Genomic DNA, 26,320 nt, shown 5'->3' with positions numbered 1-26,320 from the left:
TTTTTTTTTTTTAGCAATTTTCCATTAAGTGAGGATAGCCCTTCTTCTTTTTTTTTTTTTTTTTTAGAGCAAATTCTCAATTAGACCGGCTGCACCCCTGTCATATTTTCCATGTCCTACTTTACATTTGAGTAAACTGCCCCTGGCTCGTCTATAACCGAGAAAAAATAAAATGAACCTGATATTTTCTTTGCAATTCTTTTTGTATGATTTGCATACTATTTTCCTAACCACAAATTTTTTTTCTCTTGGCTCATGCAAAATATTTCATACAAATTTCCCTGCTGCTCACTGATGCAGTCAAAGCTTTTTTTTTTTTTTTTTTTTCGTTTTGCCTTTGACGTGTTTTGTAATTTTATAGAAATGGAAAAAAAAAAAAAAGAAAAAATTGACAGAAATATACATCAGTGGAAAATTCCCCCTGGCTCTTGAAATTTTTCCACTAGAAATCTTTGGCTGCGGTCTAAACCGTGTCTGAATGTTCTATTGTGTAAGGGATAATGACTGGACTCCCAGAGCAAATGTCACCTCGAGACTGGATCTAGAAATCTAGATCGCGTTCCAGCACTAACACACTTTTTTTTATTTTTTATTATAGCAATATTGTATAGATGAGATTATTTCCCGCACCAGTGATTGGACCCTACACCTTTAAGGGGTTTGTCTTCTGTGGACACTCCTTTTTGTTAGAAGGTTTTTTCCAAAAATAAGCCGATCACAGGGACCTCCACTGATCTGGGGGGAATCGGCACCAGTGTTCATCTTCCCTGCAGCGCCTCCGCAGGGCAAATGAAGCATTACACGTGTCTGGACCTCCAGACTTGAAAAATAGTCTTTGTACCGTCTGTCCACTTCTCTAACCCAGTTGCAGCAACCATTACCCATAAAACCAGTAACACATCTCGCATGAATGATGATCATCTCTCCAAATGCTGATCTTGTTTCCGGTGCGTTGGGGTCAGAAGGGTCATAATCACAGACGTTGCCGCTTATTGAACGTAAAGGGGGTGTATAGGCATATCGCTAGGGACCCATGCCTATTGCGAGAACGAACCCACGTGCGGAGCTGCCTACCATTAATTGGTATGGGAGCGCCGAAAAAAACTGAGCGCCGAGCTTGGCTATTTTTGGAAGGGCCATAGAATTGAATGGAGAGGACACCACTGCTGGTGCTTGGCTTTTTTTGGCGGCTGCACATGCGCTGTGCGCCCCCGTTCTCTTTGGGAGTTTCTTTCTAGAACAGCAATGCTCAACCTGCAAAACTACAACCCCCCAACATGCCCTGATAGCTGTAAACTGTCCAGGCATGAGGGAAGTTGTAGTTTTGCGACAGCTGGAGGGCTGCAGGTTGGGCATCCCTGTTCTAGAGAGAGGTTTGGGTTCCACCTCTGGCACTGGTGGCGCATCCTAGCGATATGCCACCAATGTTCAAGGTGAGACAATCTCTTTAAAGTGGTTGTCCACTCCTTGATTATTGATGGTATCCTCAGGTCTGATCGGTGGGGGTTCGACACCCTGCCCCCTGCTGACCACCTGTGGGGAGCAGCTCTGCAATTACAAGATCCGTCCACTACATGGAGCTGTGCGGATCCAGAGCAACTGTGAAGCAGCTGATCGGCGGATATGGCAGACCCCCATCAATCAGATATTGATGGCCTATCCTGAGGAGCGAACAGTTCCTTTAAATCATATTGTAGCACCCAAATCGCCACAAGCGTTCTACAAAAATATGCAATGACCAAAAAATATACAAAAACTTCACGAGTGAAGCTATAGATTGACCCACTCCTCTAGAAGACCATTATTTCCTGTAGTATTGGGTGGTGGTCTCCAAGAGGTTTCTTTGTACTGTTTTGGTACAGACCCCCGGGCCTAGTAATTATGCGATTATAGGAACTTGCCTGGGTGGATGTACTAATGCGTCCTGCCATAGAGAGCCAAACCACAGAAAACACGACCCGCATTAAACCTTCGTCTTAATACCAGATCCGTGATCGTTGGACAAGACCAACCTGTAGAGGTTTTACTGCAACTCCTGCTGATATTTCAGCAATTAAATGCGAACCACATAAGGAAATGAGGTCAGAGCTGGTTGAGGATCTCAAATCCTACATTGTGCACCTAGGGCACAGGAGGCCAGACTCCTACCCATCTCTGGTTGGGCCTGGTGGTTTGTTAGCATAAAATAGTTTGGGCCTATACAGGTAGGCTGTTGTGCATACCTGCTTCAGTTGATGTGCTGTTTATGGGTGGCCTGTCATCTTGATTCATTCTTCTCCTCAAATATGGTTCCCCTAATGCAGCCTACATTTCCCATCATGCATCTGGCTTTGCAGAGTAAGAGGAGGCGGAGTCTAATAGGACTTCATCAGTGATGTAGAACTGTTGTCCCCTAACTCTCGTTGCAGAGTTTCAGAGCTGTGGAGTCAAAGCTAATATTGCGTGGAGTCTGAGTCAGTAGAAATGTACCGACTCCAGCTTAAAAAATATCTGTTAGTAATATTGTGCCATTTATGAAATTTCATCGAAATTTAGAAAAGTTTACAATTGTTAATCATAAATATATTTTGTTCTATTAATCTAAGCCCCTGTCACGGATGGTGTACAGGAAACAAGACAATACAATATAAACAATGACTCTCTGGATCCACAACTAAGGAACAAAAGGGAGACCCCTGCAAGAGACCTGCCGCTCTCCCTTATTGCTCAGCCTATGCGACCACCCCAAAGGTGGATGGGCGCATATCCACGTACCTCGACTATCTTACACCTGAAGACCCTACAATAGTGAAGGGACACGACCACCAGCTCCCTACACAGACACGGAGGGAGTCAGGGTCACCTGGATCCAGAACAGAAAATCATAAATACATAAACAGAACTTATCTTGCAGACGACTGGGGACTGTGGACTGGGAACAAGGAACAGCATGCACACACACTCCAGGAAGTTGTATAAGCCGCCCACTACTGCATTCTGGGGAGGAACTTAAAGGGCAGCAATCAGTCCAACTGCATGACAGCTGAGATAGACCAACGAGATGAGGAACCAAACCAAAACAAAGAAATTCAAGGAGGAGGATCTGAAAGGCTCCTGTCAGAGCTTCTCAACTGTCTGGCTGTGACAGCCCCTTATTTATCAAAATCAGCAGGGTGTTCTAGTGATGATGGATAATCAGTTCTCACCTCTCCTGTGTTCCCTTCTGTCCTTTTACTATACACAGTGATAAGCAGGGTGTTCTAGTGGTGATAGATAACCAGTTCTCACCTTTCCTGTCCTTATACTATACACAGTGATAAGCAGGGTGTTCTAGTGGTGATAGATAATCAGTTCTCACCTCTCATGTCCTTATACTATACACAGTGATAAGCAGGGTGGTCTAGTGGTGATAGATAATCCATTCTCACTTGTCCTTATACTATACACAGTGATGTACAGGGTGTTCTAGTGGTGATAGATAATCAGTTCTCACCTCTCCTGTGTTCCCTTCTGTCCTTTTATACTATACACAGTGATATGCAGGGTGTTCTAGTGATGATAGATAATCAGTTCTCACCTCTCCTGTGTTCCCTTCTGTCGTTATACTATACACAGTGATTTGCAGGGTGTTCTAGTGGTGATAGATAACCAGTTCTCACCTCTTCTGTCCTTATACTATACACAGTGATATGCAGGGTGTTCTAGTGGTGATAGATAATCAGTTCTCACCTCTCCTGTGTTCTCCCCTGTCCTTTATCCTATATACAGTGATATACAGGGTGTTCTAGTGGTGATAGATCAGTCCTCAGCTCTCCCGTGTTCTCTTATGTCCTTATACTATAAACCAGGGATGCTCAATATGCGGCCCTCCAGCTGTTGTAAAACTACCTGTTCATACCTACCTGCTGTCGGCAGATCTGGTCCTGCGCATTGACCCCCACGTATCTGTCTGCGGCTTGTTTACTTCTTCTCTGCCATGGGCATGATCATCTGCTCTGCTGCAGCCAATAACTGGTTTCAGTGTGGATGTGTTTCTCGTGAACACCACTCATCGGCTGCAGCGGAGCACATGATCATGCCCATGGCGGAGAGGAAGTAAACAAGCCGCAGACAGATACGTGGGAGCCAGTGCGCAGGACCAGAGCTGCCGACAGCAGGAATCTATGAATCTTCCCATAATTTGGCTTACCGACTCCACAGCTTCAGCCCGTCTCCCTGTGAGAGGTAAATGCGGACAAAAATAAAATGAAAATGAAAAAAATGAAATAACTTTTTTATTTTATTTATCTTTTACATTTGTTTTGCCGCTCATGTGTGAAAACTTCATTCCAAAATTAAAAATAAAATGAAATAATTTAATTTGCAATAACATTTTTCTCTCTTGCATGGGTGATTTGTGAGAAAATTAAAATAGCTTTTTCTTATTTAATTTTCATTACCTAAACTGGTATTTTATGGTCACATTTTTTTATTTTATTTGAAATGCGAAATGTATAAATGAAAGGCAGTGTGACAAGATTACGTTTCTTCTCCCTGAAGGCGGTTTCAGTGCCAAAATGAAAATGAACAGCGCCACCTGCTGCTGATTTACGTTTTACACTTTTCATTTTTATTTGACACTTTTTTCATTTTCAATCTGTCCAATACTCGCCATCCTGCTCAGATTACAGCACAAAAACAATTCGTACAGAACATTGAAGGGACTGCACAGGATTAGAAAAACATGGCTGCTGTATTCCTAAAACAGTGCCACACCTGCCCACAGGTAGTGCATGGTATTGCAGCTTAGCCACATTCACTTCAATGACGTGGAGCTGCAATACCGGTCCCGGCCCATGGACAGGCGTGGCTACAAGAAGGCAGCCATGTTTTTCTAATCTTGTACTACCCCTTGAGGCCTTCACCCCAGTAAGTAGTGTTTTGGGCGTAGGACTTTGTTATGCTTAATCCCAAACCTCCTCTGTGTTTTTTAGGGAGAGCGCAGTCCAGGGGGAGAGCGAGACGCTTAGTTAATTCATTCCAAAGAGTGTGGACAATGAGTGCGCAAGATGTGACTGTCAAGACAGAAAAAACGGAAGAAGTCCTCCAGCCTGTGCTCTGGAAACAGAAGGCCAAAAATTCTGCCAAAAACAAAATGGAAGATGGCGCCGAGGAGGTGCCGGCCGAAATCTGCGTGGTTATCGGAGAAAACCGCAATCAGCAGAATATCGGTGAGTGGCTGACCGCCTGTGGCGTAACGTGCACCCCCCCCCCCCTAATGTTTTTATAGAGTAAGCGGCCAGTACGTTGGGTCCTTGTGGCCCCCAATGGCAGGGGTCGTCTCCAGGGCCAGCGTTACGCCTAGTCTTGTATATTTAGGCTACAGGCACACAGTGAAGAAAACGGACTCGCTGTCAGTTTTTCATGACCGTTTTTTAACCATTTGTGCTTCCGTTTTCTGTCCGTCTGTCCGTTTTTCATGGCCATTAAAAATTGATGAATTTCAGTGGCTTTTTAATAAAATCCCAACCCTGCAGTATATGAAGTGGCCCCCAGCGGTAATAGTGGCCCCCAGCGGTAATAATGTCCCCCAGAGTGGCCCCCAGCGGTAATAGTGGCCCCCAGAGTGGCCCCCAGCAGGAATTATGTCCCCAAGAGTGGCCCCCAGCAGTAATAGTGGCCCCCAGCAGTAATAGTGGCCCCCAGCAGTAATAGTGGCCCCCAGCGGTAATAGTGGCCCCCAGCGGTAATAGTGGCCCCCAGCGGTAATAGTGGCCCCCAGCGATAATAGTGGCCCCCAGCGGTAATAATGTCCCCCAGCGGTAATAATGTCCCCAAGAGTGTCCCCCAGCGGTAATAGTGGCCCCAGCGGTAATAATGTCCCCCAGAGTGGCCCCCAGCGGTAATAATGTCCCCCAGAGTGGCCCCCAACGGTAATAATGTCCCCAAGAGTGTCCCCCAGCGGTAATAGTGGCCCCAGCGGTAATAATGTCCCCCAGAGTGGCCCCCAGCGGTAATAATGTCCCCCAGAGTGTCCCCCAACGGTAATAATGTCCCCAAGAGTGTCCCCCAGCGGTAATAGTGGCCCCAGCGGTAATAGTGTCCCCCAGAGTGGCCCCCAGCGGTAATAGTGGCCCCCATCGGTAATAATGTCCCCCAGAGTGGCCCCCAGCGGTAATAATGTCCCCCAGAGTGGCCCCCAGCAGTAATAATGTCTCCCAGAGTGGCCCCCAGCGGTAATAGTGGCCCCCAGCGGTAATAATGTCCCCAAGAGTGTCCCCCAGCGGTAATAATGTCCCCCAGAGTGTCCCCCAACGGTAATAATGTCCCCAAGAGTGTCCCCCAGCGGTAATAGTGGCCCCAGCGGTAATAGTGTCCCCCAGAGTGGCCCCCAGCGGTAATAGTGGCCCCCATCGGTAATAATGTCCCCCAGAGTGGCCCCCAGCGGTAATAATGTCCCCCAGAGTGGCCCCCAGCGGTAATAATGTCCCCCAGAGTGGCCCCCAGCAGTAATAATGTCTCCCAGAGTGGCCCCCAGCGGTAATAGTGGCCCCCAGCGGTAATAATGTCCCCAAGAGTGTCCCCCAGCGGTAATAATGTCCCCCAGAGTGGCCCCCAACGGTAATAATGTCCCCAAGAGTGTCCCCCAGCGGTAATAGTGGCCCCAGCGGTAATAGTGGCCCCAGCGGTAATAATGTCCCCCAGAGTGGCCCCCAGCGGTAATAATGTCCCCCAGAGTGGCCCCCAACGGTAATAGTGGCCCCAGCGGTAATAGTGGCCCCAGCGGTAATAATGTCCCCCAGAGTGGCCCCCAGCGGTAATAATGTCCCCAAGAGTGTCCCCCAGCGGTAATAGTGGCCCCAGCGGTAATAGTGGCCCCAGCGGTAATAATGTCCCCCAGAGTGGCCCCCAGCGGTAATAATGTCCCCCAGAGTGGCCCCCAACGGTAATAATGTCCCCAAGAGTGTCCCCCAGCGGTAATAGTGGCCCCAGCGGTAATAGTGTCCCCCAGAGTGGCCCCCAGCGGTAATAGTGGCCCCCATCGGTAATAATGTCCCCCAGAGTGGCCCCCAGCGGTAATAATGTCCCCCAGAGTGGCCCCCAGCGGTAATAATGTCCCCCAGAGTGGCCCCCAGCAGTAATAATGTCTCCCAGAGTGGCCCCCAGCGGTAATAGTGGCCCCCAGCGGTAATAATGTCCCCAAGAGTGTCCCCCAGCGGTAATAGTGGCCCCCAGCGGTAATAATGTCCCCCAGAGTGGCCCCCAGCGGTAATAGTGGCCCCCAGCGGTAATAGTGGCCCCCAGCGGTAATAGTGGCCCCCAGCAATAATAGTGGCCCCCAGCGGCAATAGTGGCCCCCAGCGGTAATAGTGGCCCCCATGGTGGCCCCAGCAGTAATAATGTCCCCCATGGTGGCCATAGCAGTAATAATGTCCCCCATGGTGGCCCCATGGCGTGTGCCAGTACATAAACTGCCGTTGCGCGACCATTTATGATGTTTGCGTTCGTGTAGTCTTAGACCTCTCCCCCAATTTCATGGCTGAGTGGGGGCAGGGAATTGACACTCGGACTGACCACATTTCTCTTGTCTCTTCGCTTGTCCTCCGTCCAGGTGGAGACTCTCCGGACAGACACACAGCAGCCATGAGCAGGGAGACGTCTTGGAGCGGGGGCAGCCGTCCACGGAACATCCCTCCAAGAATCAGCACATCTTCTCCAGGTGAGCAGCAGAAAACGCCGCCATGTTGGTCGTCACATCAGCAGGTGCAACATTGCCGCTATAGGGCGGCGATCTCCAGCCGCAAGCTGTCAGAGCCTGCTGGGAGTTGTAGTTACTGCTGCGGAGATGATGTCACTTAAAGGAGCAAATTACCTTTAAAGGCTCCAATTTCTGGCAGATTTTTCGCCTTCGCTTGTGTCGCGCCGACCTTTACTCGTCTTTTGCTTTCTGTTTCCCAGGGTCTTACGAATGTGGAATTTGTCGGAAAAAGTACACGTATTACAACTGCTTCCAGACTCACGTCCGAGCGCACATAGGTAAACACCTCCTCTGTACCTGCATCAGTCTGATCACATGAAAGGGCGCTCGCCTGCGCGACTGCGGATAGAGGCCCTCGGAAAAGAAAGAACTTCATCTAATACCCATCATACAGGGCACTCGTCACAAAGGTTTCACCCGGCAGTGTAATCCGAAAGATTCAGGCGCTTATACCCTAGACGAGGAGCAGCTCGGCCCCATTGAAGTGAATGGAGCTGAGCTGCAATACCAAGCACAGCCACTGTACAATGTGCGGCGCTGTGCTTGCCCATTGAAGTGAATGGAGCTGAGCTGCAATACCAAGCACGGCCACTGTACAATGTGCGGCGCTGTGCTTGGTGAGCAGAGAGAAGGCCGTGGCGCTCACAGGAGCGCCGATGCCCTCTCAAAAAGCTGATCGGCGGGAGTCCCGCTTGTCTGACCCCCACCAATCAGATACTGATGACCGATCCTGAGGATAGGTCATCAATTATAAAGTCTTGGAAAACCCTTTTAATGTCTTATCTTGTGGGAATACCCCAAGTCTCGCAGACCCAGCCCGTCCACGTATGTGTATGACCACAATGTACGGCTGGCTGCATCTTCCGGAATAGTAAACAGCGCCATCCATCGCTCAGATGGGGCCGCGCCCCGCGCCCTCGCTGTGTTTTTGAAGGCGCGCAGTACACAGTGATTAAAATGTGTAATTAAATCCTATCTCCCCATAATGAGATAAAAGCCTGAGAAAACGAATGGGTTGTGGGAGATATTGTAATTAGAGGAGCGGATCCGGCCCGAGAATTCATCAGGATGAGAGGGAGACGCTTTATTGGAATCTCTTAGATTATTAATGGACATCGCTACATCAAAAAGATTATCTTCAAACCCCGCTAATATATCGCTTAAAGATGAAGAACTGAGCAGCTTCTTAACCACTTCACGCCCAGCGCCGTACATGTACAGACCCCCAAAAGTTGAAGTCCCAGAGTGGAACAAAAAAGTAAAGTGAAAAAAAAAGTTAAAAAAGAAAGTTTAACAAAAAAAAATTTTAAGTTTCAAGTAAAAAAAAAAAAAAAAGGGTCCTTTTCCAAAAATAAAGTAAAAAAAAAATTAGGGGAAAAAAGAAAAGTAGACATATTAGGTATCACCGCGTCCGTATCGACCTGCTCTATAAAAATATCACATGACCTAATCCCTCAGGTGAACACCGTCCAAAAATAATAAAAACGGCGCTAAAAAAACCCCAGTTTTTTTGTCACTTTACAACAGCACAAGCGATCAAAAAGGAGTATGCCCCCCAAAATAGTACCAATCTAACCGTCGCCTCATCCCGCCAAAAATTAGCCCCTACCTAAGACAATCGCCCAAAAAATAAAAAAAATATGGCTCTCAGACTATGGAGACACTAAAACATGATTTGTTTTGTTTCAAAAATGATATTATTGTGTTAAATGTAAAAAAATAAAATAAAGTAGACAGATTCGATATCGCCGCGTCCGTAACGGCCTGCTCTAAAAAAAAAAATATCACATGACCTAACCCTTTAAGTGAACACCGTAAAAAAGATAAAATAAAAACTGTGTAAAAAAAAGCCACCTTACGTCACAAAAAGTGTAATAGCAAGCGATCAAAAAGTCATATCAATGAAACCGTCATCTCATCCTGCAAAAAAATGATACCCTACCTAAGACAATCGCCTAAAAACTGAAAAAACTATGGCGCTCAGAATATGAAGACACTAAAACATGATTTTTTTTTGTTTCAAAAAGGATATTATTGTGTAAAACGTAACTAAATAAAAAAAATATTAGGTATTGCCACGTCCGTAAGAACCTGCTCTATAAAAATACCACATGACCTAACCCCTCAGTTGAACACCGTAAAAAAAAAAATAATAAAGTGTCCTAAAAGCCATTTTTTCACAAAAAGTGTAATACTAAGCGATCAAAAAGTCATACACACTCCAAAATAGTACCAAACTGTCATCACATCCCGCAAAAATTGAGACCCTACCTAAGACAATCGCCCAAAAAATATAAAAAAAATATGGCGCTCAGAATATGGAGACACTAAGGGCACTTTCACACTAGCGTTTTTCTTTTCTGGCACTGAGTTCCGTCCTAGGGGCTTTATACCAGAAAAGAACGGATCAGTTTTATCCCCATGCATTCTGAATGGAGAGCGATCCGTTCAGGATGTCTTCAGTTCAGTCTTTTGAACACTTGCCTGAATGCCGGCATTTTTTTCGATAGGAATGTATTAGTGCCGGATCCGGCATTCAAATGGCCGCATTGACGGATCCGGTATTCCGCTCTGCGCATGCGCTGACCTTTAAAAATGTGAAAAAAATAAATACCGGATCCGTTTTGCCTGATGACACCGGAAAAACGGATGTGCCATTGCAATGCATTTTTCTAAATGAACAGACATTTTTCAGACTGATCAGGATCCTGATCAGTCTGAAAAATGCCTGATCAGTCAGAAAAAATGAAATTAAATGCATACAGTTTGCCTGATCAGGAAGGCAGTTCAGGCAACGGAACTGCCTGCCGGAATCAAACAACGCACATGTGAAAGTACCCTAAAACATGATTTTTTTTAAAAATTAAAAAATGCTGTTATTTTGTAAGGCCTCATGCAAACAACCGTTGTGTTCTGTTTCGCAAAATGGGGTTCCGTTGTTCCGTGATCCGTTTCCGTGTGTCGTCCTTTATTTTTGGAGGACCACCAGACCTAAAGGAATGTAAAAAAAAATCTAAGACCGGTTCGCCATGCAAAAGATAGGAATAAAGCGGACACGCGGACGACAATCTTGTGTGCCTCCGCGTTTTTTAGCGGTCCCATTGACTTGAATGGGTCCGCGAACCGCTTTCCGCAGAAATAATATGACAGGTTATATTTTTTTGACGTGGATGGCAAACGGTGCACTATCCGCATTTTCAACGGCTCCATAGAAATGAATGGGTCCTCACCTGAAAAACGCTAAAACCGGCGGAATGGACGCGGAAGCAGACAACGGTCGTGTGCATAAGGCCTAAGGCTACTTTCACACTTGCGGCAGAGAGATCCGGCAAGCAGTTCCGTCGCCGGAACTGCCTGCAGGATCCGGCAAAACGTATGCCAACTGATGGCATTAGTAAGACTGATCAGGATCATGATCAGTCAAAAAAATGCATTGAAATGCCGGATCCGTCTTTCCGGTGTCATCCGGCAAAACTGATCCGGCATTTACTTTTTTCACCTTTTTTTCGGATCCGGCATTCCGGTATTTTGAATGCCGGATCCGGCACTAATACATTCCTATGGGAAAAAATGCCGGATCCGGCATTCAGGCAAGTCTTCAGTTTTTTCCGCCGGAGATAAAACCGTAGCATGCTGCGGTTTTCTCTTTTGCCTGATCAGTCAAAATGACTGAACTGAAGACGTCCTGAATGGATTGCTCTCCTTTCAGAATGCATGGGGATATGCTTGATCAGTTCTTTTCCGGTATAGAGCCCCTGTGACGGAACTCTATGCCGGAAAAGAAAAACGCTAGTGTGAAAGTACCCTAAAACATAAATAAAGAAAAAAAGTATACATATTAGGTATCGCCGCGTCCGTAAGAACCTGCTGTATAAAAATATCACATGACCTAATCCCTCAGGTGAACACCGTAAAGAAAAGAAAAACGGTGTAAAAAAAGAATTTTTTTTTGTCACCTTACATTAAAAAAAGTGTAATAGCAAGCGATCAAAAAAGTCATACTCACCCTAAAATAGTAGCAATCAAACCGTCATCTCATACCAAAAAAAATGAGCCCCTACAAAGGACAGTTGCCCTAAAAAATAAAAAATAATATGGCTTTCAGAGTATGGAGACACTAAAAAAATCATTTTTTTCAAAAATGCTTTATTATGTAAAACTGAAACCTATTTGGTATTGTCGCGTCCGTAACAACCTGCTCTATAAAAATATCACATGATCTAACCTGTCAGATGAACATTGTAAATAACAAAAAATCTAAACTTTGCCAAAACAGCTATTTACCTTGCCTCACAAAAAGTGTAATATAGAGCAACCAAAAATCATATGTACCCTAAAATAGTAGCAATAAAACTGCCACCCTATCCCGTAGTTTGCAAAATGGGGTCATTTTTTTGGGGAGTTTCTACTCTAGGGGTGCATCAAATGTGACACAGCAGCTTAAAATTATCCCAGTGAAATCTGCTTTCCAAAAACCGTATGGCGTTCCTTTCTTTCTACGCCCCGCCGTGTGCCCGTACAGCAGTTTATGACCACATATGGGGTGTTTCTGTAAACTACAGAATCGGGGCCATAAATATTGAGTTTTGTTTGGCTGTTAACCCTTGCTTTGTTAGTGGGAAGAAAATGGATTAAAACTGAAAATCTGCCAAAAAAGTGAAATTCAGAAATTTCATCTTCTTTTTATCATTAATTCTTGTGGAACACCTAAAGGGTTAACAGTTTGTAAAATCTGTTTTGAATACCTTGAGGGGTGTAGTTTCTAAAATGGGGTCATTTCTGGTCAGATTTGCTTACAAATGGCCCGGTCCTGAAAGGGTTCAAGCCGTTTTCCTGTCGGCACCTATAGCAGCCGTTCCCAGGGTCCCATCTGTCGCGGCTGCGAGCGGAATGTGTATGACGGCGTGAGACCGAAACGATGACTGCCTTCACAGCAGGCCTAAGTAGAGCAGCGCCCCAAATGGTGAATTGCAGTAGTGCAGCCATATCTTCTTCTTCTTTATTCTTTTTCTTCTTTTCTTCTTTTTTTTTTATATATAGTCAGTTTAGCTGCTTCTTAAAGGGCATCTGTCAGCAGTTTTCTACCTATGACACTGGCTGACCTGTTGTACAAAACTGCTGACAGATGCCGTCTAAGAGTGCTGCTCTGCAGGGGAAACCTGTGACGGGATTGTGGATGCTGATCAGTAAGAAATGGCGAAGCCTGGTGATTTTCTTATTGTCACTTACTGGGCAACCAAGAATTTAAAAAATTCCAAAAATATTGTGAAAAACATACCCAGCCTCTGTATTTTTCTTACTTTGTCCTTCATTTCTTTGAGAATTACGCAGCATTGAATTGTTTCATGTAAAATTAGTTTGATATATATTTTTTTTAAAGCTTTTAACTGTAGATGTCCTTTCTGTTCCCCCAGACAATAAAGCTGCATCTGTAGAAGGAGTGTCGTCGCAGGGAAGTAAGTATGCCCTTCTGTGAAATGTGTGACATAATGAATGCGCTGTAACACAGTAACGAGGCCCCCCCCCCTCCGACTCCCTAATTATTGATCGCTGTGGCTGCTCTGTTCCTGCCTGATGGTTTCTGAATATGTGGCCTCCGCAGTGTACGGCACGAAACCAAGCCGGCCAACCCCGTCACGTGTTCCTTTTCGACAGAAATTGACATCGTTCAGTGGTCACTCGATGGTTCTGAATTATATCTGAATCTTCTATGCTGATTATATATAATACACATAAAAATTTTAAAAAATCTGCATTTAGAGAGTTTTCCGTTACTGGGATGTTCTGTAGGTAAGTGAGGTAAGTGCAAACATCCCTTATTTTACAAATGGGCACTAAAACAGGACACAATTAGAATTTGGCTGAATTAGAAAATATAATAATGTATATATTTTTTTCAGTTTTATATTTTGCTCATTTTAGTGCTTCAGAGCTGCATTCACAATTCTGCTGGTTATCATTGGACGCAGTCAGCAAGCTTGTCATGGGGCACAGTGGTCCTACAAGGAGGAAGGCGGGGGGGGCAGTTTTTCCTGCATTAGCAGACTGTATACAGTAACGCTTCCTAGAATGTAGAGGATGCAGGTAGATTTTTAGCTCCGAAGCCCGCAGTATAGTGAATGTATCTCAGCCTTTCAAAGGGGGGCCCCAAACCATGAGCCGGTGCTGATCCTCTCCATTGAACTGAACCGGAACTGTTGCAAGGGATCGCTTGGTGATCGGGGAAGATCTGACCCTCAGAGTTAAGGGATGCTGCTAGGTTTTTTCCCACCCACTCGGAGGGTCCCATAAGTCAGACTCCCACCGACCATAATATCCTGGTTGCGTCATCTCATAGGAGTCGTGCCCCCCCCCAGATGGTGACATTTTAATACTAAAGGGGTCGTCCAGTCTCAGATGCTGGTGACGTGCCGCTATAGGATATGCCATAAATGTAAGATAGGTGCAGGTTCCAACTCTCCAGAATGGGGGCCCCAAAGGGAAGCAAGAGCAGACGCACATGCGTGGCCACCTTCCATTCACCACAAGATCCAGCGGGGTCCTGCACTAAGGGGCTGTGGATATTATTGGGGACCATCAAGGCATAACCGGGGGGGGGGGTTCCTTCTTTATATTAAATTTCCAGTTTTGGGATCTTTTGCCTCTCGTCCGGCGCCCCTTCTTGCCTTCAAGTGCTTATTATTAGGACAAGCCCTTAGAAATGATGCAGTGAACCATCCTCCACGCGTCCGAGCCCAGAGATATACTGTATATACAGCACGTAAGCCGTCCCCGGAGCCGTGGCCCCCAGGGGCCGAGAAATCATAGGCCTCGAGCTTTAGATTTTGGGAGATCCGAGACGCGCCCTGGCAGTGGGATCTGGCTTGGGCGCCTGTGGGCCACGGCTTTGTGTCTCTGGTTTCTCTTGCGTGTACGCTGCACACAGAATGGCCGCTTCGTGATCTCGCTGCGGGCCGCACAGAGGAGGGTGCAGGTTGTCGCCAGTAGCAAATAACGGAATTACGTAAATGGTGCCACCGTGTCTACTATTGTGTACTGTATCTGTTCCCGCCATGTCTGCTTCATGTCATTCCATGTCTAGTCCTGATGTATCCCATTTATTTCAGAAATTAATAACCTCCCCCTCCCCCAAGGGCCACCACAAGGTTTCTTTCTCTTAGGGCTCATGTGCCGGCCGGGACCGTATTGTGGGCAAACAGCGGGTCCGGGCCGTTTTTGCAGCGCATCACGGATATGGACCCATTCACTTGAATGGGTCTGCAGTCAGGAAGGTCCGTTGCGGAACAGAGGCACGGAACCCCTCAGAGGCACTACGGAGTGCTTCCGTGGGGTTTCTCTCCTGCCTCCGCGCCTCAAAAAAAAAATGCATGCAAGTGAATAGGTCCGCGTCTGCCTGCAGCGTGCCCGTGCATTGCGGTCTGCCGTATGGGTCCGGCCGGCACATGGTCGTGTGCATAAGCCCTTAGGCTATATTCATTAGACCGCATTTTCACTCCGCGCACCGACCGCAGAATGGATGCGCTCGTGTGAATGTAGCCTTACTGAGACGAATTTATGAACCGGCCCACGGCCATTTAGTAGAATGAGAAGGCTGGGCGACCGCTGCCGTGACGGCCATATTGGCTTCCAGACCAAGGCCGGTTGCAGAGCAGGCGGTAAGGTGTCCGGACTTTTGGTGTCTATTTCTTTTGGGATTTTGGAGTTTCTGTGACTCCCCTTTAAATCCCACGAGGGGGGAGGGGTGCTGGGTGAGCCCTGCCAGGTCCTCCCATCCGCCTGTCGCGTGTTGTCGGCCTGTCCGCTCATTCATCTGAACGTGCTAGCATACATATTTTCATTCTTGCAGACAATTTTCGCTACACGTGCGACGTCTGTGGCAAAAAGTACAAATATTACAGCTGTTTCCAGGAGCACAGAGACTTACATGCCGTGGATGGTAAGTATCCATCTCTGAGGTAGGAACCCTGTGCTAGAGACCTGCAGAGAGGGGAGCCCGTCAGCAGGGGGAATACTGACAGCCTCCCTCGTTAGAGTCAAGAGTTTACCCTGAAACTCAGTAAATCTGCCCCATGGGGAGACCTATTTCATGCTGCCCTTGCTGACAGGTTCCATTTATTGGCATTATTAAAGGGGCCCTCTGGTCCTAAGACCTCAGTATCACACTCCTGGCCCCCCGCCGATCAGAGGATCAGACTGGAACGCACTGCATTGATTAGTCCCATGCACTTCAATGCTGTAATACCAGGAACAGCCACTACTCAGTGTATGGCGCTGTCCCAGGTTTTGTAGGACCAGGGAATCCCTTTAATAATCATCAGTCATGTCTTAAAGGTGATTTCTTCTAAATACACATTCTCCGAATAGTACGACTGCCTTACCAGTGTTTACAGTGTTTCTTCTTGCCTACGGCCATTGGTCGTTACACATGGGGCGCCTTGTCTGGTTCAGGCCCGAAAACTGCATCCGATCACTGGCTCTACATGTATACACGAGCCCCACCTCACCTCACATCCACATTATCTCCTGGATATATAAAATTAGACCCCTCTGACCCAGATATAGAATGACATTTTAGGGACGTGTTCACACAGCAGATTCCACACGCCATCGTGCCTCAGTGGCGGCCCACGCTGCCGCTCATACGGCTGAAGGCGGAGAATGTTTAGCGAGTTATTCAGGTTTGGCGTTTCTCTGGATATTCTTGGAATATTGTTCTCCCAGTGGTGGGTTCTCACCTCCCTGAGCAGAGACCACTTTAGAAATGTTAAAATTTAGCAAAAATTTAACTTGGAATTAAAAAAATTTAATTAAGAAAAAAAATCCCTGTTCACTGCAGTAAAAGGCGACCCCCCCCCCCCCCCCGGCCCCCAGAAGGTAGGAATGTAGGGAAGCGGATAGGACGTCTGGCAGGGCAGCATCGGAGGTCCAGGGGAAGGTGGGAGCGTTCCCTCATTTCTTCTGCATAACTCGTAGTAACACTTGGCACATATTCAGATAATGTGCCGTCAGCTTTCAGCCCACATGACTGCCTAGATGGCGACATTTATTTATTTATTTGCATTTTATTTTAATTTTAGTTATTTTTACAGTGAATTCCTACTGTGCAACTTTATTTTAATATTTTACATTCCTGGAGATTTTTTTTATTTTGTCAGTTTTACAACTTCTTCATCTTTTTTTATTTTTTATTCCTCTTTATTACTTTTTTTTTTTTTCAGTGCATTTTTGTCAATTGTATAACTTTTTATGCATTATTTTTCAGTGCATTGTTTTGTCAGTTGTATGAATTATTGGTTCCTTATTTTTTATTTTTATTCATTTTTTGTTTATTTTTAAGTGCATTACTACCAACTTTTTGTCAGTTGTACAACTTTATTCACTATTATTTTGTTTACTGTATTATTTTCAGAGCATTCCTATTTTGTCTATTGTACGACTTATTCTATTCACTTTATTTATTTTCATTTTTTTAATGCAGTCTTACAGATTTTTTTTTAACTTGTCAACTACTCTACTTTTATTTTTTTGTTTTATTGTATATTTTTTTATTTCTTTTCAGTGCATTGTGACTTTTTTCCATCTTTTTTTATTGTATATTTTTTGTTATAAACGGTTGCTCATTTCTTCATCCCATATTATCTTGTTTCCCATAAGATCTTCTATCCCTTGTAGGTTTCGGGTTGATAGTTTAGGTGCCTCTAGGGTCTATCCACATGCGGCAGAAGCGCCTCCATTCAGATGCATGGTGCCGATACATTTCTGCCTCGTGTGAACATACCCGCACCTCGGAAGTCAGCCGTCTGTTACCTTGTTACAAAAAAACTGGTTGTATTAATTGCATGAAATAGGTGGGGCCGTGTCTCGGAGACCAGGCAGAGGCGGTTATTAATAAATTGTAATGTAAATGAAGAAAAAAATTCTAATATCAGTAAGTGCAGAAAACGCAAACTCCTGACATCTTGTGGCCGTAAGTAGTAGTGCATGCAGTGAAGATGTACAGTGGCACAGCGCGTCCTTACGCTTCCCTGTTATGTGGGCGCTCCGTGTATATCTACAAGCCACCATGTTCTCTCCTAGGGATAAGGCAACCCCTTAATGTTAGGCGGCGTGGCTCTCCGAGGTGCCTCCCATTATTCTGTGCAGTTATAATCCGCCTGCTGTTGAGAGCGGGAGGGTCAGTCTGACTTTGTGATTGTTCAGTTCGTTCTGTTTTGTTTTTTGTTTTTTTTACTTCAGAACATATGACATCAATTTTCTTTTTGTATTTTTTTATGGTTGTTTTTTTTTTTTTTTGCCTTTTTAGACACCTATATCCATATGATGGTAACGTCAGGGGACATAAAAGAAGAGGACTTAGAATCATGTGTCAAACTTGGTCCAAGTATGATTCACAGAAGTGGGGTATCCCCAGCATATCTCACGCCTTCCATCCTCATTTACACACTTTGGGTTCTTGCTGGTTTTTAATTATTTTTTTTCTTTTACTTTAGGATGTTTTCCCTTTTTTACTGTCTACAGAGGGTTTTTCAGTTTGTTGGGGGAGGAGGAGGTGTCTCTCGGGAGGGGGGGGGGTAGAGAAAAGAGATAGAGGTACAGGTAGAGAGAGATGTATGGAGCGAGGGGTACGGAGAGGGAGGGAGCGAGGGGTACGGAGATGGAGGGAGCGAGGGGTACGGAGATGGAGGGAGCGAGGGGTACGGAGATGGAGGGAGCGAGGGGTACGGAGAGGGAGGGAGCGAGGGGTACGGAGAGGGAGGGAGCGAGGGGTACGGAGAGGGAGGGAGCGAGGGGTACGGGGAGGGAGGGAGCGAGGGGTACGGAGAAGGAGGGAGCGAGGGGTACGGAGAGGGAGGGAGCGAGGGGTACGGAGAGGGAGGGAGCGAGGGGTACGGAGAGGGAGGGAGCGAGGGGTACGGAGAGGGAGGGAGCGAGGGGTACGGAGAGGGAGGGAGCGAGGGGTACGGGGAAGGAGGGAGCGAGGGGTACGGAGAGGGAGGGAGCGAGGGGTACGGGGAGCGAGGGGTACGGAGAAGGAGGGAGCGAGGGGTACGGAGAGGGAGGGAGCGAGGGGTACGGAGAGGGAGGGAGCGAGGGGTACGGAGAGGGAGGGAGCGAGGGGTACGGAGAGGGAGGGAGCGAGGGGTACGGAGAGGGAGGGAGCGAGGGGTAGGGAGGGAGCGAGGGGTACGGAGAGGGAGGGAGCGAGGGGTACGGAGAGGGAGGGAGCGAGGGGTAGGGAGGGAGCGAGGGGTAGGGAGGGAGCGAGGGGTAGGGAGAGAGCGAGGGGTACGGAGAGGGAGGGAGCGAGGGGTACGGAGAGGGAGGGAGCGAGGGGTACGGAGAGGGAGGGAGCGAGGGGTACGGAGAGAGCGAGGGGTACGGAGAGGGAGGGAGCGAGGGGTACGGAGAGAGCGAGGGGTACGGAGAGGGAGGGAGCGAGGGGTACGTAGAGGGAGGGAGCGAGGGGTACGTAGAGGGAGGGAGCGAGGGGTACGGAGAGGGAGGGAGCGAGGGGTACGGAGAGGGAGGGAGCGAGGGGTACGGAGAGGGAGGGAGGGAGCGAGGGGTACGGAGAGGGAGGGAGCGAGGGGTACGGAGAGGGAGGGAGCGAGGGGTAGGGAGGGAGCAAGGGGTACGGAGAGGGAGGGAGCGAGGGGTACGGAGAGGGAGGGAGCGAGGGGTACGGAGAGGGAGCGAGGGGTAGGGCGAGAGCGACGGGTACGGAGAGGGAGGGAGCGAGGGGTATGGAGAGGGAGGGAGCGAGGGGTACGGAGAGGGAGGGAGCGAGGGGTAGGGAGAGGGATGGAGCGAGGGGTAGGGAGAGGGATGGAGCGAGGGGTACGGAGAGGGAGAGAGCGAGGGGTACGGAGAAGGAGGGAGCGAGGGGTAGGGCGAGAGCGACGGGTACGGAGGGGGAGAGAGTGAGGGGTACGGAGAGGGAGGGAGCGAGGGGTACGGAGAGGGAGGGAGCGAGGGGTACGGAGAGGGAGGGAGCGAGGGGTACGGAGAGGGAGAGCGAGGGGTAGGGAGAGGGAGGGAGCGAGGGGTAGGGAGAGGGAGGGAGCGAGGGGTAGGGAGAGGGAGGGAGCGAGGGGTAGGGAGAGGGAGGGAGCGAGGGGTAGGGAGAGGGAGGGAGCGAGGGGTAGGGAGAGGGAGGGAGCGAGGGGTAGGGAGAGGGAGGGAGCGAGGGGTAGGGAGAGGGAGGGAGCGAGGGGTAGGGAGAGGGAGGGAGCGAGGGGTAGGGAGAGGGAGCGAGGGGTAGGGCGAGAGCGACGGGTACGGAGGGGGAGAGAGCGAGGGGTACGGAGAGGGAGGGAGCGAGGGGTACGGAGAGGGAGGGAGCGAGGGGTACGGAGAGGGAGGGAGCGAGGGGTAGGGAGAGGGAGGGAGCGAGGGAGAGGGAGGGAGCGAGGGGTACGGAGAGGGGAGGGAGGGAGCGAGGGGTAGGGAGGGAGCGAGGGGTACGGAGAGGGGTAGGGAGGGAGCGAGGGGTACGGAGAGGGGAGGGAGGGAGCGAGGGGTAGGGAGAGAGCGAGGGGTACGGAGAGGGAGGGAGCGAGGGGTAGGGAGGTACAGAGCAAGTAATCTAGCTAGAGAGATTAGAGATAAAAAGCATTAGTGATTGGTGCACTGTAATTATCATCATGTGATATGTAATCAGTGAAATGTGAAACCTATTCTGTTAGGAGAAGGTGGCGTCTTCCTCCCCTTTCTTAGTATCCACAGGAAAGCCATCTAGTGTAAAACAGAGGATAGAAGGGGAGGAGGGGGACGCAGCTGCAGTTTGTGCCTGTGACGCACTGTGATGGGGAGGAGGGAGACATCTCATTGGCTCTGAGCGCACGGCACGGCTCTGACATCACACCTGGAAGAGACCACCCGCTGGAGAGTGAAAATGCTTATTTTCAGAAAGGGGATGGGGGGACGGGGGCGGAAGACCCCAAACCACACAGATTGCACTTTTCAGATGGTCTCAGCCTATTTCTGTCAGATTCAGATTGTGTCCTAGTTTGCCCATCGCCAGTTCTGTAAAATGAGGGGTTCAGCTCTGAATATTCTATATATCAGCGGTTTTATCTGTGCCCCACTATAGCGGTAGAATACTGGAGGAGAGGCGCTGATATTACACTTTGAGTACTGCTGACTTCTCGGGGTTCCCCGTGTTTATCTGCCTTTAATTAAAGGGGTTCTCCGGAATTGATTTTAAAATAGTCGCCAGCATCCTCTCCTAGAACATGAGCAGGACTGGTTTCCTCCATTTACAGAGCCGCCTGCAGGGGCGAGGCCTCGCTACACATTACGGTCTGGCTCTAGCATATACTACATATTGGTGAGCGTTGCTGTCAGGCTGCTCAGCCATGATGGCAGATTGTAGGCAGGATCGTACCATCTATTATAGAGCAGTGTAGTGAGGCCTTGCTCCCTCTCCCCCCTAGGCAGCTGCAAGTGGTGGCAACCAGCCCTGCTCTTATTCTAGGACAGGTTGCTGGCAGCCATTATAAATCTTTTCCGGAGAACCCCTTTAAATTCAGTGAGTGGCCTTGTAACACATAGGAGGGGGCGTCCTCAGGAGCCAGAGATGCCCTTAGCAGCCACTCGCTGGCTAATAGAGCGAGGGGGGTTCCGACTGCGTGCAGCCTTAGTCTCCGGAGGACCCCGCTCTTTCATGTGTTACACAGAGCCTATCCATTTTAAAGAGAGCAGTTGTAATACTCCACTTCCCCTGTGGGGGTGCTGCAGTGGAACTGAGCGCTGCAGAGGAGGGTTCATTCCTGGGGTTCCAGCAGCCTATTTTCAGGGGACCCTTCCCACAATAAGGTATCGTCCAAGTCGTCCATTAGAATCCACTTTTTGGGGAGGTTTATGCACGTGCAGCGCTGATTGTGGCAGTACAGTATATAGTCGTTGTGGAAGTGACAGCGCCAGGACCTCCTCGCCCCAGATATTTATTTTTATTTAAAAAAAATTATTGTAATAAAAATAAAAAGTGCCGTGAAATAATTACCTTTTCTTTTATATTATTTTATTTTTTCTTCTTTTAGAAACCGGTAATTATATGTGCGAGTTCTGTGGCAAGCAGTACAAGTATTACACCCCGTACCAGGAGCACGTCGCTCTGCACACCCCTCTCAGTGAGTATAAGGATTAACCCGTTCTCCGCTGACAGCACTGCCTTATGTAATGTGCGGTCGTTCCACGGATCAGCCGCAGCCCCTAGCACCAGGTGTCCCCTGCAGTGCATCCAGCCGCTGTGCTCTGAATCTGCGCTGCAGGATCTGTGGTGGTGGTCCCAGTGGTCGGAACCCCACCCATCCTATTCTATTGATATGCCGTCATTTTACAAGATGGCCGTAGACGTGAGACTTCTTTCAACCGACAGTCTGTGATGAATGGCAGTCCAAGCGTTTGTTTCCAATGAAATAAGCAGCATTGGAGGTGTTTGGTAGCCGCTTACCTCCCCCTCCAATTCCCCAATTTAAAGTGCACCGCCAACTGCGTAAAAAAACATGAAATTCTGTTCCGAAGCATTTCCTGAAATACATAAAAAAAAATAAAAAAAATAATGGCTGCCCGCAGCCACCACTAGGTGGAGCTCCAGAGCTTACTGCATTCAGAGCTGTGTAATCTGGCTGCAGTGAGCTCCCCCTAGTGGCAAAATGAAACCATAGCACTATGGACAAGTTATTTAAAGTTACAGGTAACTTCTAATGTTTAAACAGTCTCTTCGTTTCTAAAGGGGGGCCTCTTACACGGACCTGCGCCAGGCCAATAACAAGCACTGGTCCGTAAATATTCAAGTCAATCGGCGCTCTATTAAAAGACCTTTCACAAGGTCCCCTTCATTTTACATGTTGGCGGCACGTCCACCGGGCGATGTGCTGCCAGCAAATGGCGGTTTTAGGTGTCTCATGAAAAATGCACTCACCCAACAAATGAGTTTCCCTCATTTGTCAGATGGTCACCGACCCCTTTTGGGAATAAAGTCTTGTTCCCGATAATTGACCCAACTCTCGCCCAGTGTGAAAAGGCCCCGAGGGGGTGGAGGGGGGCGTGAAAAAGGTTACCAAGCAGAGCACACCTTCCCGAATAATAAGGTCATGTGAGGATGTCTCTTGTGAGACGTCTCCAATTTCCTCAATTTTCTGTCGAAGAGAACTTTTTTCCAAGAATATAATGGCCGCTCTCGGTTCGGAGAGATAGTGATAACCCCCCCCCCCATCTGCTTCCTCGTCTTAGAAACTGCATTCAACCAAGACCTGGAAGCCAAGCAGCCCAACAACTACGAGGAGACCAACAGCAATTCTCAGCACTCCAGCGGTGAGTAGCTACACGTGCAGGTAGGTCATGTCTCATGCAGAGCTGCATTCACAGTGCAGCTGGAACTTTCCTCTTTCGACACGTCGGTCCATTGCACTGCATTGTGGAGACGTAGGATAGTGCCTGCTCCCATCCAGCTCATGATATATCAGTAGCAATAAGTCGAAGCAAATGGCTTATTGTATTGTCATTAGGATAACTTGTACAAAGAATCACTGGCATTAAATACTGGTTCAAGAGGAGGCGTTAAAAGAACTTCTTTATGTCAAAATGGAGAATCGGAGCTTGACTAGAGGTGCAGGGGTGTCTGCCACTCACAATGCTGTTCTAACACCTCCCCGAGGCAGTTTAATCACAACTAATGGCTTCAGTCTAACCCTAACTCCGCGAGGTTCTCGGCCTCACGATAAATAAGCTGTGCTGACTGAAACATGAGTCACCGGTATTTAATGCCCGAGGTTCTTTGTATAAATGACTCAGATGACTAGACAGGAGGGAGAAAAAATAATCTGCGTCGTGTGTGGGAATTGCCCACGTTCCGGGGCAGTGCTGGGTTATAAATGATCCTGTTCCTGGATTAACGGGAGATTTGACAGCAGAGATCTCCCACCATTCATAGCATGTTCCGTCCAGATAATGAACCAGCAGGGACGGCGCTCGGAGCAGAACTCTGAATGGAGCCGTGACGCGAGAGATTGGCACATTTGGGGGCCACTAGAATATTTTATGAGTCCTTTCACTAGGAGAACACAGAACAGGTCTGATCTGATTGGTGGGCTTCTGACTGCTGGGGACCTCCACAATCATGGGACCCCAGAAGTGAAGGCGCCACAGCAGCACATGAGGGCGTCGGCTCCATTCACCTCTGTGGGACAAAGATAGCCAAGAGCGGCGCTCCTTTTCAGTAGTCCCATACAGCTGAATGGAGAGGTGAGCTCCGCCTTCCCTCCAGGACCCCATTCTTGAGATCGGAGTCAGACCCCCACCAGCCAGAAACGTGTCACCGATTCTGTGGATGGCTGGTAAGTTCTTATCATAGGACGGCCCCTTTAAGGGCAACTCTGCGTTGTAACGCGCATTTCTGTACTTCTTGTAGCCGGCTCAAGTCGGACACATGCAGGGATGTCAGACATGTTGGGTGGAAGTGGAGGAGGCAGCAGCATGACCAACTGGCAGAAGGGTGAGTTGCCTGATTCTACCCCAGCAGGTGGCGCTCTGCCAATGGGGATCATTGTGTAAGTGCAGTCACCTGTCCCAGCGCAGATGACCACCACCCCTCTCTGCATTCTTAGTCCACTTCCTCAGACATGAGGCGGAGGGGCTTTCCGAGACTTTATTACTGATGACCTATCCGCTGGGTAGGTCACCAGTATCTGATCGGTGGGGGTCCGACACCCGGGAACCCTGCTGATCAACTGTCTGAGAGGGCACCCAAACCCGCAGCCTTCTCTCGTTCATCGGCCACCTGACCTACGTGCGGCTCAGCCCCATAGAAGTGAATGGAGAGGTCATCAGTATAAAAGTCTCGGAAAACCCGTGACCCAGATTCATGTGGGGGGAGGGGCCCCAGCTGACCCCACATCTGCCCACGTGTCCATATAGAAGACCCTCGTAATGACAGAGTTGTTTCTGCTTTGTACATTAGGATTTACAGCTCAGTTTAGATTGTAAGCTCTTGTCAGGTGAACTTAAAGGGGTCACGCCCACGGCCGTAGTTTTTTGCGGATCGGATGTGGACCCATTCATCTCAATGGGGCCGCAAAAGATGCGGACAGCACACCCATGGCCCCGTAAATAAAATAGAACATGTCCTTTTCTTGTTCGTTTTGCGGACCAGGATAGGACATTTTTTTTGCAGAAGTAAAAAAAAAAATTTAAAATGGTGGCTCGCGCACGGCCGGGATCCTTGCTTTGTGGATCCATGATTGTCGGACCGCGAAACACTTGTGGCCATGTGCATGAGCCCTGACCCTCAAGACGTGAACTGAGGGCCGTTTTATCTTGTCATTTCAGAAGCCGCCAGTCCGATGACCTCCAGCTCGTTCCCGCTCATGCAAGGTTTGTTTCCACGATGTCCTGTGCCTCCCGTATCCGTCTCCTGCATCACTGAGGCTGCACTACTGAGAGCTTCTGGTGACGACATGTCTCCTGTCAGGTGCACTGTATATGAGACCTCTGGCCTAGATGTCACTTCCCTTCTATCCGGAGTCCTGTCATGTCTGCTATATCAGGGGTGAAACTACAACTCTCAGCATGCTCCATGCACTTCTATGTCAGTTTATAGAACGGCATCCAAGGCATGCATGCTGGGAGTTGGAGTTTCACCACCGCCGAAGGTTGCTGATCCCTGTGCTGTATCTTCATTCGTCTCAAAGCTCAACATGGAGAAAATGGAATTCATCATCTTTCCACCGCCGTCCATGACCATGCCCAGCACCGCGCTTTCTCTGGTCTCGCAGGTCCGCTTCTCCGGGATCACATTTCATTCTGCCCTGTCCTTCACACTACACATCCAAACCCTCACCTCCACCTGTTCATATTCGCTTCTTTCTCGCCTCATGCCCTCATCATCTCCCACCTGGACTATTGCAATATTTTCCTGTGTCGCACTCCTCCAATCTATTCTCCACTCTGCTGCCCGATGAATCCTCCTCTCCCCTCGTTTCTCCTCTGCCGATCCCGTCACTGGCTCCCCATTGCCCAGCGAATTCAGTTCAAGATACGAAATACATACAAGGTTGTCCACAACCAGTCCCCTCCTTCCATCTCTGACCTACTTTCCAGATACATCCCCACATGTCACCTCCGATCCTCACAGGGCCTCCTCCTGTTCCTTGCACCATCATCTACAAGATTTCTCCCGTGCATCCCCCATACTCTGGAACTCACTACCCCGACACATCAGACTCTCCCCCAACATCCAAACCTTCAAAAGTAACCTGAAAGCCCACCTCTTCAGGAAAACCTACCACCTGCAATGAGCATGCTGCCACCACAAGGCCTGAGGAGCAGCCTACACCCTCACCTACTGTGTCCTCCTCCTTCCCTTGTAGATTCTAAGCTCTTGGGGGCAGAGTCCTCTCTCCTCCAGCTGATTGTGCCTGTGGTGTTGTATATTATGTGTGTGAACCCCTCTTAGATGTACAGCACCATGGTGTTAATGGCGCCTTCAGAAGTGACCCCCGCGCCATGGTCAGGGCCTCCTAACCTTCTGACGCTTTGACCGATCTGTGAACATTTGTCTGAGATATCCGAGTCACAGACGTCCCGTTTCTTGTTTTCAAG

General features: G+C 48.5%; 1 protein-coding gene across 4 annotated transcripts in view; it reads left to right on the top strand.

Annotated features, from left to right (window-relative positions):
* The window catches only part of ZNF618 (zinc finger protein 618), a 67,645-nt gene that overhangs the window by 28,525 nt on the left and 12,800 nt on the right, over positions 1–26,320 (top strand). For 2 of the 4 annotated variants that reach the window (XM_040405354.1, XM_040405353.1), the window contains exons 3-12: positions 4,953–5,189; positions 7,571–7,678; positions 7,918–7,995; positions 13,132–13,173; positions 15,564–15,653; positions 18,021–18,098; positions 21,760–21,849; positions 22,955–23,035; positions 24,132–24,215; positions 25,049–25,093. In XM_040405354.1, the coding sequence (XP_040261288.1) occupies positions 5,015–5,189; positions 7,571–7,678; positions 7,918–7,995; positions 13,132–13,173; positions 15,564–15,653; positions 18,021–18,098; positions 21,760–21,849; positions 22,955–23,035; positions 24,132–24,215; positions 25,049–25,093 (871 nt within the window). In that variant the 5' untranslated portion in view covers positions 4,953–5,014. The remainder of the gene's footprint in view (positions 1–4,952; positions 5,190–7,570; positions 7,679–7,917; positions 7,996–13,131; positions 13,174–15,563; positions 15,654–18,020; positions 18,099–21,759; positions 21,850–22,954; positions 23,036–24,131; positions 24,216–25,048; positions 25,094–26,320) is intronic. The other 2 variants (XM_040405355.1, XM_040405356.1) reach the window with 2 other exon arrangements.

Source organism: Bufo bufo, chromosome 8 (assembly GCF_905171765.1).
Source record: "Bufo bufo chromosome 8, aBufBuf1.1, whole genome shotgun sequence".
NCBI classification, from domain to species: Eukaryota; Metazoa; Chordata; class Amphibia; order Anura; family Bufonidae; genus Bufo; species Bufo bufo.
Note: the sequence above shows the minus strand (reverse complement) of the source record. Positions and strands in the feature narration are given on the sequence as shown.